This window comes from Bufo bufo, chromosome 8 (assembly GCF_905171765.1).
Source record: "Bufo bufo chromosome 8, aBufBuf1.1, whole genome shotgun sequence".
Lineage (NCBI taxonomy): Eukaryota > Metazoa > Chordata > Amphibia > Anura > Bufonidae > Bufo > Bufo bufo.
Window position 1 is genome coordinate 125,068,300 of NC_053396.1, and position 19,308 is coordinate 125,087,607.

A 19,308-nucleotide genomic window follows, 5' to 3' on the forward strand; every position below is an offset into this window, starting at 1 on the left:
GGTAGGCGGCATGGATGGATCGAGGTCCTCACAGACCAACATGCACCAACTGGAGTACTGCCGATTTATCACACAACCCCTTTAGATGAGAGCACACTTTCTATTAATTTTGTGTGTTTGATCAGCATTTTAATAAAAGATACACCATAAAGGCCTGAGAATTGGGGTCCCTCTTTGAGACCCACACTTATCTTTAAAATGGGAGTTCAAAGCCCCTCATCACAGCCAGACACCAGCAAAGAGGAAAAGGGAGAATGTGTTCTGCCAGTTAAAACCAGATAGTAACACATTTCCTTTTTTTCTAATCTTTTATTTTCTGATTGTATGATTATGGGGACGGCCATCTTGCCAGAGCTTTTCTTCAGCATTACGGCAGCCAAACGGTCCATAGACACAATGGTCAGGAGGGGACCTCACTAACTTCTATGGGAGAGTTTTGCGGGCATGCTCTGCGACCTGTGCAGAGGTTATCACCTGTGTATATTGATAAGTAGGCAACTGCAGTAAAGTGATCTGTACAGACCAAGAAGTGGTATCAATTATTTAGCCTAGTGTGAAGTTGGAAAACTGCAGGATTTTATGTTTTTTGTTTAAATATAGACATTAACATGGAAAATGTAAAATAGCAGCATCAAGAATTATTTAAAAGTATGTTAAACATAAAAACATGATTTCAACAATACGTCATTTTCTGATGACACATTCCCTTTAACACTGAAATGTCTTTAAACTGAAAAATATTCTTGTTTTACAAAATATAAGACACAATTAGCACGAGGGGCACGGCTGACGAAAAACAGAGAGATAAGCCACCTACGCACATAAGATGACTGCCAGGGGCCTAATTGCAGCTGCCATTTCCACACTCCTGAATATCTGGTTCACAAAAACATAATGATGTAGGAGCCAGATGGAAATGATGCATGCGAGACAGTGATGGTATAGCAGATGTTTCTAAGTATATTGATATGTGCACTGGTGAACACATGCCCAGCCGGGCCCTGCAAGTATGTGAATGCTATGGCAGTGGGCGTGGAACCACTGTGCCAACCAACAGATTTGGCTTTGGACTAATCCTAATGGCACTATCCTGGCAGTCCCCTGGTTTTCACCTTTTAACCCCTGTACAAGGATCTGGACTTTGTTGCACAGGAACCACCAGGCCGCCTCCTCCTGGAGTAATCTCTGTGTGATTGACAGCAGACCCACAGGGGTCCAGAGACACTGGTCCAGAATACTGAGGGGTCAGGGAAAATCGTAGTCAGGGACTGGCCAAGGACAGGGCAGGCAGAGTACAAACAATCCAAGGTCAGGGCAGGCAATGAAGGGTCAATTCAATGGTCACACACTAAATTGGGCAGAAAACCAGTACATGGTAGAAAATAGAAACAGCCTTTCAAGGATTTCAGGCATAGGCGCAGCGGCCTAGCCAGCAAGCAGATTGCAGCACAGACGGCATGGCAGTGGATATGCCATAAATGACTAGAAAGGAATATCCCTTTAATACTGCCCATGCATGGTGCTACTTTTGGGTGCTACCGATACAGCAGATAGTCCCAAAAGCATCCTCTGCATTCCTTATAGCTACGGAGTGGATTGTTACGCAGTATGTATGTAGCTTACACAACAGAACTCATGTTTGCATGAGTTGAAGTAAGAATTTACAATGGCACATCGCATACATTAACATAATAAGGTGATTATACATACCATGGCAGTCCTGGACTTGATGAACCAATCAAATCTGAATTGGGGGGCGTTCCTAACACACTGGCGTAGCTCTTCATATACATTTTCCTTATCAAAGCCCATTTTATGCAGCATGCATATCAGGAACCGATCTTCTTCCTCTGTGTAGTTTTTGCCTTTATTGGTCCCATATTGTATCCTCAGCTGATGAAATGGAGCTTTGTACCTTGCAATCTGAATAAAGAAGAACACACCGATCATTAATTAATTAGGAAATTACTTGTAGGGCAAGTTCACATGCAGCGAACATTCCATGGATTTTCGTGTGGCAAATCTACAGCATTAGGGCTCATGCACACAAACGAATTTTCTTTCCGTGTCCGTTCCGTTTTTTTTGCGGAACGTATACGAAACCATTCATTTCAATGGGTCCACAAAAAAACGGAAGGTACTCCGTGTGCATTCCGTTTCCGTCCGTCCTTCCGTTCCGCAAATGTCCTATTATTGTCCGCATTACGGACAAAGATAGGACTGTTCTATTAGGGGCCAGCTGTTCCGTTCCGCAAAATACGTAATGCACACAGACGTCATCTGGATTTTTTGCGGATCCGTGCTTTGCGGACCGCAAAATACATACGGTCGTGTGCATGAGGCCTCAATGAGATTTTAAGAGCTCTCATCCACACGCTGCATTTAAAAATCAGCGTAAATTGACCTGCGGTGCAGATTTTATATGCCGCGTATCTCCGCCATGGATTTAACACTTTGCAAGAGACAGGGTGAAATCCTCTGTCATTTCTGCAGCAGAAACCACACTTAATTCATGCAGTTTTTGTTCAAGTTCTTGCTGTGGATCTGTATCGGTGCTGACAAATTCCCTTTAAATTTATTGTTTTTGTTAAGTTTTACTACTGCTAGAAAAATCAAACCTTTAAAAAAAAACTGCTTTATGTCACCATATTTTGACATTCAAAACATTTATATTTTTCCGTTGATGCTGCTGTGTGGGGGCTTGCTTTTTTCAGGGCAATCTTTAGTTGTTTTTTGATTACTGCTCAATGGGTAGCACTGGTGACTTGTCCTAGGTTTGATCCGACCAAGGACAACATCTGCATGGAGTTTGTGTGTTCTCCCTGTGTTTGGGTGGGTTTTCTCCGGATGCTTAGGTTTCCTCCCACACTCAAAAGACATACTGATAGGGAACTAAGATTGTGAGCCCCATTGGGGACAACTATAGTTTGTACAGCACTACATAATATGTCAGCGCTATATAAGTGAGTAAATAAAATTAATAATAACATTTTTATTCCAACAGCAATTCTGGCCTTCGGCTTTTACTGTGCTCGATAAATAACATTATATATTACTAGCCTGGACATTTATGAATTTGGTGATACCAATTATGTTTACACTTATCTTCTGGTAAATGGCAAAAGGGGGATATTGAATTAAAAAAAAAAAAATAATAATTTTAAAAAGCTTAATAACCATTAAACAATTATTTTTATTTTTTTGTCCCCCTACGTCTGTATTGCAGTGTATAGTGATTTTCCCATTATCCTATTACAATCTGCCTCTGGCATGAAGTAAGGGTACTTTCACACTTGCGTTAAAGTTTCCGATATTGAGTTCCGTCACAGGGGCTCAATACCTAAAAAAAACGCTTCAGTTTTATCCTAATGTATTCTGAAAGGAGAGCAATCCCTTCAGTATGCATCAGGATGTCTTCAGTTCAGTCACTCTTACGGTATTTGGCCGGAGAAAATACCGCAGCATGCTGCAGTATTTTCTCCGGCCAAAATCCCGGGACACTTGCACCAGGCCACCCTGCAATCTCGTCGAGGGGGCTGACTGGGAGTATGACCTCCCCTTCTGCCTAACCACCCCGGTACTGCTGTTGCCACTGGCGGCTACAGCTGAGGGGTTAAATGACCAGGATCACTGCAGGCTTTTGTTTGCTGTCTAACAAAGCCACCACCTGCCGCAGGTTCAGCTACTGAGCTCATGCCCTATTTCCCTTGCGCAATTCTGCCATACATGTACTGCAGATGTTGCCAAGAGGTTAAAGAGCATCTATCCTTTCAATCAATATATCATAAATTTAATAGTAAGAAAGTAAAAAGCTATTTAATGTATCTTATTAGAGGAAAATGCTTCTCTCTCCACTTAGCAGTGGACATACGTCAGACATCCTTTATACTTACCTTTGCATCCAATGCTTTTTTGATGCTTATCCTCCTTTGAATGCGTGCTTCGCCCCGTTCAATTTGAGCCATTATTTTTTCAATATCTTGCAATTCATTACAACGTTCCCAGAAAACGGCTGAAACCAAACAAGTAATAATAATACGTGAAAATGCAGATATAGAAATATAAGTATTGTAGCTGGAGGCATTACTGTTCTTGCCTGGTTTGTGGTTTTAATGAACAAATACTTCTCAAACATTACAGTCTGGTTTAGCTGCGTGTGATTAATTATAAGGCTGAATACTGATCAACAGTTCCATCTAATAAACTACAGGTTGTCAGAAATTAAAGGGGTTGTCTGGGCTTTTTCTATTGATGACCTATCCTCAGAATAGGTCCCCTGCTGCATACGCTGGCATCGGTGAAACCCCACGGACAAAAAAAGGGATTTTCTTCTTCTTCTATGCCGCGGTCAAAGCTGACCGCAGCATGCATGGGGATTGCGGAGAGTACGCATGCCCTCCGCTTCCCCATCAGGTCCCTGCTCTGCAGTGACAGGGACATGATGGCAGAGAAGGCAGCCCGATGCTTTCCATAGGCATCGAGGCTTGTCTTCTACGGAAGCCTGTGAAATCTGTGTAAAAAAAAAGTTAAAAAACTGTGTTTTCGATAATAAAAAGTTGCAAGTAAAAAAAAATGCCCCTTTCCCAAAATAAAACACATAAAATTGTAAAAAAAAAAAACAGACATAATTGGTATCACCGCGTCTGTAACGACCGGCTCTATAAAAATATCACATGACCTAACCCCTCAGGTGAACACCGTCAAAAAAATAAAATAAAGGCCTCATGCACACGACCGTTGTTGTTATAGTGTAAAACTTTAATAATGAAAAAAAAGTATACGTTAGGTATCGCCGCATCCGTAACACCCTGCTGTATAAAAATATCACATGAACTAACCCCTCAGGTGGACACCGTAAAAAAAAAAAAGTTACATTTTTTTGTCACCTTACATCATAAATACCAAGCGATCAAAAAGTCATATGCACCCTAAAATAGTACAAATCAAACGGTCATCTCAACCTGAAAAAAATGAGCCCCTACATAAGACAGTCACCCAAAAAAAATTAAAAATGTAGCTTTCAGAATAAGGAGACAAAATTTTTTTTTTTTCAAAACTACTTTATTATGTAAAACTGAAACAAACAACAACAAAAAGTTGTCATATTTGGTATTGTCACGTCCGTAACAACCTGGTATCACATATTAGGTTTTGCCACATCTGTAACGACCTGCTCTATAAAAAATACCACATGATCTAAGCTGTCAGATGAACGTTGTAAATAACAAAAAATAAAAACCGTGCCAAAACAGCTATTTTTTGTTACCTTGCCTCACAAAAAGTGTAATAGAGAGCAACCAAAAATCATATGTGCCCTAAAATAAAACAAAACTGTCATCTTATCCCGTAGTTGCCAAAATGGGGTCTGTTTTTTTGGAGTTTCTACTCTAGTGGTGCATCAGGGGATCTTCAAATGTGACATGGCAACTTAAAATGATCCCAGTAAAATCTGCCCTCCAAAAACCACATGGCGCTCCTTTCCTCCTGCCGTGTGCCCGTACAGCAGTTTACAACCACATATGGGGTGTTTCTGTAAACTACAGAATCTGGGTAATAAACATTGAGTTGTTTGGCTGTTAACCCTTGCTTTGTTACTGGAAAAAATGGATTAAAATGAAAAATCTGCCAAAAAAGTGAAATTTTGAAATTTCATCTACATTTTCCTTTAACCACCTCAGCTCCCCTAGCTTAAACACCCTTAATGACTAGACCACTTTTTACACTTCTGCACTACACTAATTTCACCATTTATTGCTCGGTCATGCAACTTACCACCCAAATGAATTTTACCTCCTTTTCTTCTCACTAATAGAGCTTTCATTTGGTGGTATTTCATTGCTGCTGACATTTTTACTTTTTTTGTTATTAATCGAAATTTAACGATTTTTTTTTGCAAAAAAAATGAAATTTTTCACTTTCAGTTGTAAAATTTTGCAAAAAAAACGACATCCATATATAAATTTTTCTCTAAATTTATTGTTCTACATGTCTTTGATAAAAAAAAAAATGTTTGGGTAAAAAAAAAAATGGTTTGGGTAAAAGTTATAGCGTTTACAAACTATGGTACAAAAATGTGAATTTCCGCTTTTTGAAGCAGCTCTGACTTTCTGAGCACCTGTCATGTTAACTGAGGTTCTACAATGCCCAGGCAGTACAAACACCCCACAAATGCCCCAATTTCGGAAAGTAGACACCCTAAGGTATTCGCTGATGGGCATAGTGAGTTCATAGAACTTTTTATTTTTTGTCACAAGTTAGCGGAAAATGATGATTTTTTTTTTTTTTTTTTTTTTTATTACAAAGTCTCATATTCCACTAACTTGTGACAAAAAATAAAAACTTCCATGAACACACTATGCCCCTCACGAAATACCTTGGGGTGTCTTCTTTCCAAAATGGGGTCACTTGTGAGGTAGTTATACTGCCCTGGCATTTTAGGGGCCCAAATGCGTGCAAAGTAGTTTGAAATCAAAATCTGTAAAAAATGGCCAGTGAAATCCGAAAGGTGCTCTTTGGAATGTGGGCCCCTTTGCCCACCTAGGCTGCAAAAAAGTGTCACACATCTGGTATTGCCGTACTCAGGAGAAGTTGGGCAATGTGTTTTGGGGTGTCATTTTACATATACCCATGCTGGGTGAGAGAAATATCTTGGCAAAAGACAACTTTTCCCATTTTTTTATACAAAGTTGGCATTTGACCAAGATATTTATCTCACCCAGCATGGGAATATGTAAAATGACACCCCAAAACACATTGCCCAACTTCTCCTGAGTACGGCAATACCACATGTGTGACACTTTTTTGCAGCCTAGGTGGGCAAGGGGGCCCACATTCCAAAGAGCACCTTTAGGATTTCACAGGTCATTTTTTACACATTTTGATTTGAAACTACTTACCACACATTAGGGCCCCTAAAATGCCAGGGCAGTATAACTACCCCACAAGTGACCCCATTTTGGAAAGAAGACACCCCAAGGTATTTCGTGATGGGCATAGTGAGTTCATGGAAGTTTTTATTTTTTGTCACAAGTTAGTGGAATATGAGACTTCGTAAGAAAAAAAAAATCTGCATTTTCCGCTAACTTTTGACAAAATTTTTTTTTTCGAGGAACTCGCCATGCCCCTCACGGAATACCTTGGGGTGTCTACTTTCCAAAATGGGGTTACTTGTGGGGTAGTTATACTGCCCTGGCATTCTAGGGGCCCTAATGTGTGGTAAGTAGTTTGAAATCAAAATGTGTAAAAAATGACCTGTGAAATCCTAAAGGTGCTCTTTGGAATGTGGGCCCCTTTGCCCACCTAGGCTGCAAAAAAGTGTCACACATGTGGTATTGCCGTACTCAGGAGAAGTTGGGCAATGTGTTTTGGGGTGTCATTTTACATATACCCATGCTGGGTGAGATAAATATCTCGGCAAAAGACAACTTTTCCCCATTTTTTATACAAAGTTGGCATTTTGACCGAGATATTTCTCTCACCCAGCATGGGTATATGTAAAATGACACCCAAAACACATTCCCCAACTTCTCCTGAGTACGGCGATACCAGATGTGTGACACTTTTTTGCAGCCTAGATGCGCAAAGGGGCCCACAGTCCTTTTAGGAGGGCATTTTTAGACATTTGGATCCCAGACTTCTTCTCACACTTTAGGGCCCCTAAAATGCCAGGGCAGTATAAATACCCCACATGTGACCCCATTTTGGAAAGAAGACACCCCAAGGTATTCAATGATGGGCATGGCGAGTTCATCGAAATTATTTTTTTTTGCCACAAGTTAGCGGAAATTGATTTTTTTTTAGTTTTTTCTCACAAAGTCTCCCTTTCCGCTAACTTGGGACAAAAATTTCAATCTTTCATGGACTCAATATGCCCCTCACGGAATACCTTGGGGTGTCTACTTTCCGAAATGGGGTCACATGTGGGGTATTTATACTGCCCTGGCATTTTAGGGGCCCTAAAGCGTGAGAAGAAGTCTGGAATATAAATGTCTAAAAAATTTTACGCATTTGGATTCCGTGAGGGGTATGGTGAGTTCATGTGAGATTTTATTTTTTGACACAAGTTAGTGGAATATGAGACTTTGTAAGAAAAAAATAAAAATAAAAATTTCCGCTAACTTGGGCCAAAAGATTTTCTGAATGGAGCCTTACAGGGGAATGATGAATGACAGGGGGGTGATCAATGACAGGGGGGTGATCAGGGAGTCTATATGGGGTGATCACCCTCCTGTAAGGCTCCAGTCAGACATCCGTATGTGTTTTGCGAATCCGATCCATGTATCAGTGGATCCGTAAAAAACATACGGACCTCTGAATGGAGCCTTACAGGGGGGTGATCAATGACAGGGGGGTGATCAGGGAGTCTATATGGGTGATCACCCCCCTGTCATTGATCACCCCCCTGTAAGGCTCCATTCAGATGTCCGTATGTGTTTTGCAGATCCGATCCATGTATCCGTGGATCCGTAAAAAACATACGGACGTCTGAATGGAGCCTTACAGGGGGGTGATCAATGACAGGGGGGTGATCAGGGAGTCTATATGGGGTGATCACCCCCCTGTCATTGATCACCCCCCTGTAAGGCTCCATTCAGATGTCCGTATGTGTTTTGCGGATCCGATCCATGTATCCGTGGATCCGTAAAAAACATACGGACGTCTGAATGGAGCCTTACAGGGGGGTGATCAATGACAGGGGGGTGATCAATGACAGGGGGGTGATCAGGGAGTCTATATGGGGTGATCACCCCCCTGTCATTGATCACCCCCCTGTAAGGCTCCATTCAGATGTCCGTATGTGTTTTGCAGATCCGATCCATGTATCCGTGGATCCGTAAAAAACATACGGACGTCTGAATGGAGCCTTACAGGGGGGTGATCAATGACAGGGGGGTGATCAGGGAGTCTATATGGGGTGATCAACCCCCTGTCATTGATCACCCCCCTGTAAGGCTCCATTCAGATGTCCGTATGTGTTTTGCGGATCCGATCCATGTATCCGTGGATCCGTAAAAAACATATGGACGTCTGAATGGAGCCTTACAGGGGGGTGATCAATAACAGGGGGGTGATCAATGACAGGGGGGTGATCAATGACAGGGGGGTGATCAGGGAGTCTATATGGGGTGATCACCCCCCTGTCATTGATCACCCCCCTGTAAGGCTCCATTCAGATGTCCGTATGTGTTTTGCAGATCCGATCCATGTATCCGTGGGATCCGTAAAAAACATACGGACGTCTGAATGGAGCCTTACAGGGGGGTGATCAATGACAGGGGGGTGATCAGGGAGTTTATATGGGGTGATCAACCCCCTGTCATTTATCACCCCCCTGTAAGGCTCCATTCAGATGTCCGTATGTGTTTTGCGGATCCGATCCATGTATCCGTGGATCCGTAAAAAACATATGGACGTCTGAATGGAGCCTTACAGGGGGGTGATCAATGACAGGGGGGTGATCAATGACAGGGGGGTGATCAGGGAGTCTATATGGGGTGATCACCCCCCTGTCATTGATCACCCCCCTGTAAGGCTCCATTCAGATGTTCGTATGTGTTTTGCGGATCCGATCCATGTATCCGTGGATCCGTAAAAAACATACGGACGTCTGAATGGAGCCTTACAGGGGGGTGATCAATGACAGGGGGGTGATCAATGACAGGGGGGTGATCAATGACAGGGGGGTGATCAGGGAGTCTATATGGGGTGATCACCCCCCTGTAAGGCTCCAGTCAGACATCCGTATGTGTTTTGCGGATCCGATCCATGTATCAGTGGATCCATAAAAAACATACGGACCTCTGAATGGAGCCTTACAAGGGGGTGATCAATGACAGGGGGGTGATCAGGGAGTCTATATGGGGTGATCAGGGGTTAATAAGTGACAGGGGGGGTGTAGTGTAGTGGTGTTTGGTGCTACTTATTACTGAGCTGCCTGTGTCCTCTGGTGGTCGATCCAAGCAAAAGGGACTACCAGAGTACCAGGTAGCAGGTATATTAGACGCTGTTATCAAAACAGCGTCTAATATATCTGTTAGGCGATCGCCTAACAATCGCCGCTGGCAGGCTGGAGATCCACTCGCTTACCTTCCGATCCTGTGAACGCGCGCGCCTGTGTGCGCGCGTTCACAGGAAATCTGGCGTCTCGCGAGAGGACGCATATATACGTCCAGGAGGAATGAATCGACCGCCTCCAGGACGTGTCGCTGCGTTCGGCGGTCCGGAGGCGGTTAATACTTGTGGAACACCTAAAGGGTTACCAAAGTATGTAAAATACGTTTTTAATACCTTGAGGGGTGTATTTTCCAAAATGCGGTCACTTTTTTGGAGTTTCTACTCTAGGGGTGCATCAGGGGGTCTTCAAATGTGACATGGCAATTTAAAATTATCCCAGTGAAATCTGCCTTCCAAAAACCATATGGCGTTCCTTTCCTTCTGCACCCTGCCGTGTGCCCGTACAGCATTTTACGATCACAAATGGAGTGTTTCTGCAATCTACAGAATCAGGCTAATAAATATTGAGTTTCGTTTGGCTGTTAACCCTTGCTTTGTTACTGGAAAAAATTTATTAAAATTGAAAATCTGCTAAAAAAGTGAAATTCTGAAATTTCCTCTCAATTTTCCTTTAATTCTTGTGGAACACCTAAAGGGTTAACAACGTTTGTAAAATCAGTTTTGAATACCTTAAGGGGTGTAGTTTTGAAATTGGGTCATTTTTGGGTGGTTTCATTTATGTAAGCTTCACAGAGTGACTTCAGACCTGAACTGGACCTTAAAAAGAGGGCTTTGGAAATTTTCTGATAAATTTCAAGATTTGCCTTTAAACTTCTAAGCCTTCTAACTCCCCCAAAAAATAAAATGGCATTCACAAAATGATCCAAACATAAAATAGACATATGGGAAATGTAAAGTAATAATTATTATATGAGGTATCACTTTCTGTGTTTTAAAAGCAGAGAAATAGAAATTTGGAAAGTTGCGAATTTTTTTCAATCTTTTTTTTCTTTTTTAAATAAAAATGAAAAATATTGACTGAAATTTACCACTATCATGAAGTACAATGTGTCACGAGAAAACAATCTCACAATGGCCTGTATAAGTAAAAGCATTCCAATGTTATTACCACATAAAGTGACACATGTCAAATTTCCCCCAAAAAACGGCCTGGTCCTTAAGTTGAAAAATGGCAGGGTCCTGAAGGGGTTAATAACAAATAAGGTAACTACTGAATGAAGGATACTTTTTTGTCACAATACAAGCCAGTATATGGACTTATGTAGCATAGAGACTAACAAACCTGAATATTCAATGACCTCTTCTGGTGTTTTTCCTTCCACTTCCCGAGCAATATTGTCAATATCGTCACGACCATATTTCTCATTAGCTTTAATGAACTGGTTGAAGTCCCGTTTATTCCAATTTGTGAAACCCTATCGGTAAACAATACAAGGATGAAAATCCAAATGGAATTTCTAATATGAAAATGCGCTGTAAATTGCTTATGCAAATAGAAATTACATGATAGAGTGTCTGATGTAAAAGGAATGGTCATCCCAGAATAACTTATTTTTTTTTAAATCTAAAGAACGTGTCTGATTCACCCCTCCCCCCTTCACCACCACCAAGACTCCTTATGGTTATTTGATCATCTTTATAGAATATTTTATTAGATACTGATAATAGAAACTTCTGCACACTCTAAGATCGTGCTCAATACATTTTTATTGCTTTTTCATTTTTTTAAGGGGCAAATCAGATTATAGGCAAACCTGTTAGGTCAGCAGACCTTCTTCAGGCCACCTGCATAAACACCATAATATATTCTATTAAGGGCTCATTCACACGGCCGTATTAATAGATCCGTACCCGTTCCGCAATTTTGCGGAAGGTCTGCGGATCCATTCATTTCTATGGGTCCTCAAAAGATGCAGACAGCACACCGTGTGCTGTCCGCATCCGTTATTCCGTACCGCGGCTCCGCAAAAGATAGAACATGTCCTAGACAAGAATAGGCATTTTCTAGTATGGTTGCGGCCATGTGCGGTCCGCAAATTGTGGAACGCACATGGCTGGTATCCGTGTTTTGCGGATCCGCAAAGCACTACGGCCGTCTGAATGGGCCCTTAGTATAATGAATAATATGCAAAAGACAACATTCTTACAAAATAAAATACAATAAGGGTAAAACAGTGCACATCCATCTCTAGTGTATCGCTGCAGTCAACTGGACTAGATCCGAGTACAGGTACAAACGGGAAGATAACCTTGCTAGCGTCATAACAGTTACACAACTCTAGTTCTGGTCCATTTATTTTTTACATTTCCCCAGAAAACCCATTTAGATGTTTTTGCTAATGTTTTCTTTGTTTCATGTTACCATGCATTAAAAAGGGATAACTGCCCCAAACTTCCACTGAGAAAGGGTACATACTCTAAGCTTATATCCTGAAATAAATCTAGCAGAGCAATTGGAAAAATGAATAGGGAGATATCTGGATCCATGTGATGTACAGGGCTGGTTCTAGATGTGTTAGAAAGGTATTGTCATGTACTATATGATTGCTAATTTAAACTTTAAAACTTAATTTTTTTCCATTAACGATAAGTGTGTCTTTTGGATACAGTATTTAGATTGTATTGCATTATTTTGGTACAGACAGTGGATATTTCACACACAATCTTTTTCCTCTTCTTTGTTGCTAAACAGAGGTAGGTGGCTGCATCTGTGCCGTCATTCATTGAATGCTGCCACGTTTGCCAACCTTTGCTTGTCTTGAGCTCAGCATACCTATCCTCATAAAAAACTGTAGAAAAAAATTACTATGTGCACTCTTGCATTTAGTGCACATCATCCTCTTACTATTCCCTCACTGGGAGATAACAGTTCTTACATGTTCAGACTGAGTGCATTAGCGGTACTGTAAATCGTGCCACTGCTGCTAAAAGCAATGTTCTCTTAAAGGAAATGTTTCTTTGTACATCATGCCACTACTGCTAAAAGAAATGTTCTCACCTCAGTAAGTGGCATTTATCATGTAGAGAAAGTTAATACAAGCCACTTACTAATATATTGTTTTTATCCATATTGCTTCCTTTGCTGGCTGGATTCATTTTTCCATCACATTATACACTGCTTATTTTCATGGTTAAAGACCACCCTGTCATCCATCAGTGGTAGTCGTGCTTGCACAATATAGGAAAAAGCACCAGCCTATGTGCGCTCCTGCAGTCTCAGCCACGAGAGAGGCTGATGCTTTTTCCTAAAGTGTACAAGCACGACCACCACTGATGGATTGCAGGGTGGTCTGTAACCATGGAAAGCAGTGTATAATGTGATGGAAAAATGAATTCAGCCAGCAAAGGAAGCAATATGGACAATAACAATACATTAGTAAGTGCCTTGTATTAACTTTCTCTTGATAAATGCAACTTACTGAAGTGACACAACCCCTTTAAGGGCTCATGCACAAGAGCGTAAGGGCCCTGTGCTGTGGACTGCAAAAAGCAGTCTGCAATGCACAGGCACTGGCCATGTGCTCTCAGTTTGTGGATGTGGACCCATTAACTTGAATGGGTCCGCAATCCGCAAGATACAGCCAAAGATAGAACATGTTCTTTAACGGAGCAGAGGCATGGACCCGAAAGCCCACAGAAGGGCTTCGTAGTGCTTTCATGGGCTTCCGATCCGTGCCTCCGCTCCGCAAAAGATAGATGAAGTCCTATCTTCAGTCGTATCTTGTGGATTGTGAATCCATTCAAGTCAATGGGTTTGCACCTGCACCACAGTGCCCTTACCTTCGTGGGCATGATCCCTAGAGGAAATGTTTCTTTCCACAGGCTGACTACTTGGAAAACATTGCGGAGCAAAGGTGTCAACCCTTATTTTGAATTCGTCCCTATCCCTTTGTCCCTTTAGCTTTATCGTAAATTTTCAAACTGCCTTTGTCAAAGATAAGATTTTTACTATTTTTCAAAACTGAAAAAAGACAAAAATAGTCTTGCAGAATCATGGTCCATGTTCTCCTGAGCACCAGTGGAGGATATGAACTCAGATTGTTGTACTTTTACAGAGAGTAGAGGGAGAGGGTTTCTGACGCCTTCTCTAAGCCCTGCAGTAAGTTGCCCAAGACCCTCTAATTTTCCCAAACCTATAGTTTCACATGTGCTCGCACTGGACGCCCTCTGGGACACAAGGTACATTTTTCTCTTTGGATTTCTTTATAGGACAGAGCTGAATTAAGGAATATGTAAGCTTCATTTCTTAAGTTCCCATTCCTTTCAATCTTAACAATAAATGATTGCTGTATAAAATGGATATTACAGAAAGCGTTATTATTATTGTGTTCTATAATGTACAGTGTTCTGTTTAAATGAAGGTGAATCTGTTCGTCACAGAATTGAAGGGAAATCATAAAGGAAGGGAATCTATTATAACATGCAATTCTGAACTCTGATTGTCTTCAATCAGCAAATGCAATTTCTGCTTTCATATTTTGATAAAAAAATTAAAGAGGATCAGTCTTAAAATCAAGCATATTGGGGGTCATTTACTAAAGGCTGGCGTTGCACATTCCAGTCTTACTAAAAAAGGCTGCCGGAGCAGGATGCAAAGGCCTCTTAAATCTGTCGCATTTGTGATCTCCATGCGCCAGAAACTGAAATCTACACTTGCTAGTGCATTCAAGCAACGTGTACAACACAAACTCACTTAACACCGCTTTATTAAATCTTTGACATATCATAATGACATGTCAGGCGTCTTGAGACTCCCACTGTTCTCTAAAATGACTTGACAGAAACGCTGTGCTCTGTTGTCCTCAGGGAAGGTCGGTTAGCTGTGCATGGACTCACATACTTCTATGAGTCGGTACACTGCTAATCCTGGTCACTATAGCCGGCAGGTGCCTGCTATTTTAAAAAGCAGACACCCGAGCTAATGTACACGATCGACGATAACGTCGAGCACACTCATTTGACCTGTCAGATGCTGTGGTCAAATGTAACTACAGCATATGGGAGCTCTAAAACCTGGAAGAGCACGCTCCTGGGTGTGCAATGGCCTCCCCCTCGCAGAGATTGGAGGAACCAGATGGTGTTTGTGGCACCTTAGGTTCTTCTGAATGATCCGTGGCTGCTGAAGATAGATTCCTATGAAGACCCTGCCTATGGCCTGCCTTTTTTTTCTAATTCCACAATATATATATATTTTTTCCAGCTTCCCAGTACACTGTATGCAACAGTAAATGGTGGCATTAGAAAGTACAACTTGTCCCGCAAAAAACAAGCCCACATATGGCTACGTGAATGGGAAAAAAAAAAAGTTATGGCTCTGGGAAGGCTGGGAGTAAAAAATGAAAAACAAAAAAGAACGAAAATGGCCAGGACCTGAAGGCGTTAAAGGGATTTTCCAGATTTACTAAAGTATTTAACAGATATGCTCACATAAGCTTTTTAACACATGTACATCCTCCCTATGCTTTTTTTCAATGTGGACCCTTATGACCAGTTTTCACCATTCACTCTGGTTTGTTTCCATCCTATATGTAGCACTTCATGTCGCTGTATCTAACCAAACCCATGATGGTTTACAGAGGAAGAGGTTCTAAGTCAGCTGTCTATAATTAATACAAATAATTCACAGGGGCCTGATGGGATACACACAAAGCTATTAAAAAAGCTCAGAGGTGAACTAGCAAAACCATTAACAGATTTATTTAACCAATCACTGGTAACAGGAGTCGTCACAGAAGATTGGAAATTAGCAAATGTTATGCCTATTCACAAGAAAGGAAGTAGGGAGGAATCGGGCAACTATAGGCCAGTAAGCCTGACATCAATAGTGGGGAAATTAATGGAAACCATACTTAAGGAGAGGATTGTGGAACATCTAAAATCCCATGGATTGAAAGATGAAAAACAGCATGGGTTTACTTCAGGGAGATCATGTTAAACTAATCTTATAGATTTTTTTGATTGGGTGACTAAAATAATAGATGGCGGAGGTGCAGTAGACATCGCTTTGATACCGTCCCACATAGAAGGCTTATCAATAAATTGCAGTCTTTTGGCTTGGACTCCCATATTGTTGAATGGATTAGGCAGTGGCTGAGGGACAGACAACAGATGGTTGTAGTCAATGGAGTATATTCAGACCAGGGTGGATAAAAATCAATGATTTAAAAAAAAAAAAGATTTTTTTATTTAAATCTGATTTTTTTTATATATATATATATATATATATATATATATAAAATGCTTTTTGAGGAAATATATTACCCATCCAAAGGTTATTCCATCATGAAATAAAGATTTGGTTTTTCATTATGTAGAATACGGCTGTTCGTGGACTCCCATAATTGTTGAATGGATTAGGCAGATGGCTGAGGGACAGACAACAGAGGGTTGTAGTCAATGGAGTATATTCAGACCATGGTCTTTGTACCCAGTGGGGTACCTCAGGGATCTGTTCTGGGACCCATATTGTTTAATATCTTTATCCGGAAATTGCAGAAGGCCTCGATGGTAAGGTGTGTCTTTTTGCTGATGACACAAAGATTTGTAACAGGGTTGATGTTCCAGGAGGGATACACCAAATGGAAAAGGATTTAGGAAAACTAGAGGAATGGTCAAACATCTGACAACTAAAATGTAATGTTGATAAGTGCAAGATAATGCACCTGGGGCGTAAAAACCCAAGAGCAGAATATAAAATCTGTGATACAGTCCTAACCTCAGTATATGAGGCAAGGGATTTAGGGGTCATTATTTCAGAAGACTTAAAGGTAGGCAGACAATGTCATAGAGCAGCAGGAAATGCTAGCAGAATGCTTAAGTGTATAGGGAGAGGAATTACCAGTAGGAAGAGGTAGGTGCTCATGCCGCTCTACAGAGCACTAGTGAGACGTCATTTGGAGTATTGTGCTCAGTACTGGAGACCATATCTCCAGAAGGATATTGATACTTTGGAGAGAGTTCAGAGAAGAGCTACTAAACTAGTACATGGATTGCAGGATAAAACTTACCAGGAAAGATTAAAGGATCTTAACATGTATAGCTTGGAAGAAAGACGAGGCAGGGGATGTGATAGAAACTTTTAAATACATAAAGGGAATCAACAAGGTAAAAGAGGACAGAATATTTAAAAGAAGAAAAACTGCTACAAGAGGACATCGTTTTAAATTAGAGGGGCAAAGGTTTAAAAGTAATATCAGGAAGTATTACTTTACTGAGAGAGTAGTGGATGCATGGAATAGCCTTCTGCAGAAGTGGTAGCTGCAAATACAGTGAAGGAGTTAAGCATGCATGGGATAGACATAAGGCCATCCTTCATATAAGATGGGGCCAAGGGGCTAGTCATAGTATTCAGTATATTGGGCAGACTAGATGGGCCAAATGGTTCTTATCTGCCGACACATTCTATGTTTCTATGTACTAGTCCTATGTCTTCCACAGCTCCAGCACTGCCCCTAACAATGCACAGACAGTTTATAGCTCCTCCCACCCAGCTAGTTACATAGACAATCCCCTATAACTGCCCCTGATGCTGTTTTGACCTGCCCAAGGATATAACATCACAAGAAATAAGAAAGAGGAGCACTGACATGGTGATATGATCACAGCCAGAACAGGAAATGGGAGCAAAAAAGACAAAAGAAATTACAAAATTACAGATATCTTCATAAATTATTATTTTAAAGGATGTTGGTGCAAAACAGAAAACCCCTCTGAAGGCAATTTTTTAAAAATTATTATTGCATTGAACTCATTTTGAGCTAAGCCTTTTTTTCAACTACTAATTTTGAGCCCTTTTCTCTGTACAGCCTTGAGATTCTCTAGTAGCAGGCTCTGTATTTTTACTGTTTCTTGTCAGGCAGTTCAGCTGTCCGGCTCCTTATAAATACTCATTATAGCTCAATTCTTATCTTACTGATAAGAACGTGGTTGAAAATAGGTCCTTATGACCTTTTAGTAATTTAGAGATAAGGTTTATTAGCTGACCAGCACAAAGTGAAAGTACGATTCCCACAACTAGACCCTTTGTGACAGAATGGCTGAATATTTTTAATAAAGACTGATTGAAAAATTATTTTTAGCCCAAAATGAGTAGAATGCAACCATTAAAAAATTGCCCCTGAAGGTGTACATAGCCTTTAAGACTGCCTGTGTTTTGAGAGCAGCTTCATGGGCCATAGACACAATGGACAGGAGGGGACCTCTTTGACTTCTATTGGAGAGTTTTCTAGGCATCCTCTGTGACCTGTACAGAGGTCAGGAGGGAGATGATAAGCTGTGATGTCACCTATTCACCTATGTTATCTATATAGAGGTGTTACTTGTCATTGTAGTTCTGCCTGTAGTGATAATGATAAGGCTAGTGAAAAGTCACCTATACAGAACAGGAAATCATGACCTATTATCAGACCTAGCGGCCAGTGTGAAAATTACAGAATTATATAGATTATTTAATATATATAGTGACATGGAAAAATGAAAAAAAAAAAATAATAAAACCTCACAAAAAATTCTAAAAAATTATGTTAAAATTAAAAACGTGATTTAAACAATAGGTAATTTTCTGTTTAAACACTCCCTTTAAGGTATGGATGGCTACACAGAACGGCTGTGCTACAGTTTGGAGTACCACGTGGCCATACGAGCTAGATCAGTATCATATTAACGAATTAGAACCGCTTTGTTTATTCGGTCTTCTTTGCTAGTGGCCGCTCGGTAACCGACAAAACTGTGTAGCCACTAGCAATGAAAACCTAATAAACAATATGGTTATCCTTAGTTAGTATGATGCTGCTATGGCTTGTACGGCAGCACGGTTCTCTGCCACAAGGAGGCTATAGGTGGACACTGGCTGCATGGTCAGGCTTAAGGGTATATTCACAAGCAATAGATATGCTGCAGAAATTTCTACGATTGAAAATTAGTTCTATTAGTTCTATTCATCTAAATAAAGTTTTTAGTGAGTTTCTACAAGCCCTGTTCAGATGAATGGGAGAGCCACAGGAATTGAATAGACCCTAATTTTTCCAGCTGAGAGAGGAGTTTCACAGGCAGCAAGAGACAATATGTGACCCATAAAAGACAAGTATTTTTACCCATTGTGAAAGGAGGCAGAACATGATTGAACAGGTAGAGGATATAATCCATAAGTGTTTTATTGTTTGTGTATATTTTGTGTTCCCGTAAATGCTCAGCATACACAGAGTACATTGCAGATGCTGAGCGAGCGTTTTTCAAAGTAGAGTCTCCAAAGAACTTTTTTCCTGCCTAAAGAGGAACACGATATTTATAGAAGAG

The 19,308-nt window shown here is 40.9% G+C and overlaps 1 protein-coding gene across 1 annotated transcript in view; it reads right to left on the reverse strand.

The window, feature by feature from the left end:
• Positions 1 to 19,308, reverse strand: part of SMARCA1 (SWI/SNF related, matrix associated, actin dependent regulator of chromatin, subfamily a, member 1) — a 213,767-nt gene that overhangs the window by 18,459 nt on the left and 176,000 nt on the right. Inside the window, exons 20-22 of the mRNA XM_040442707.1 lie at positions 11,297 to 11,429; positions 3,894 to 4,012; positions 1,711 to 1,923 (exon numbers count right to left, since the gene is read on the reverse strand). Of these exons, the coding sequence (XP_040298641.1) occupies positions 1,711 to 1,923; positions 3,894 to 4,012; positions 11,297 to 11,429 (465 nt within the window). The remainder of the gene's footprint in view (positions 1 to 1,710; positions 1,924 to 3,893; positions 4,013 to 11,296; positions 11,430 to 19,308) is intronic.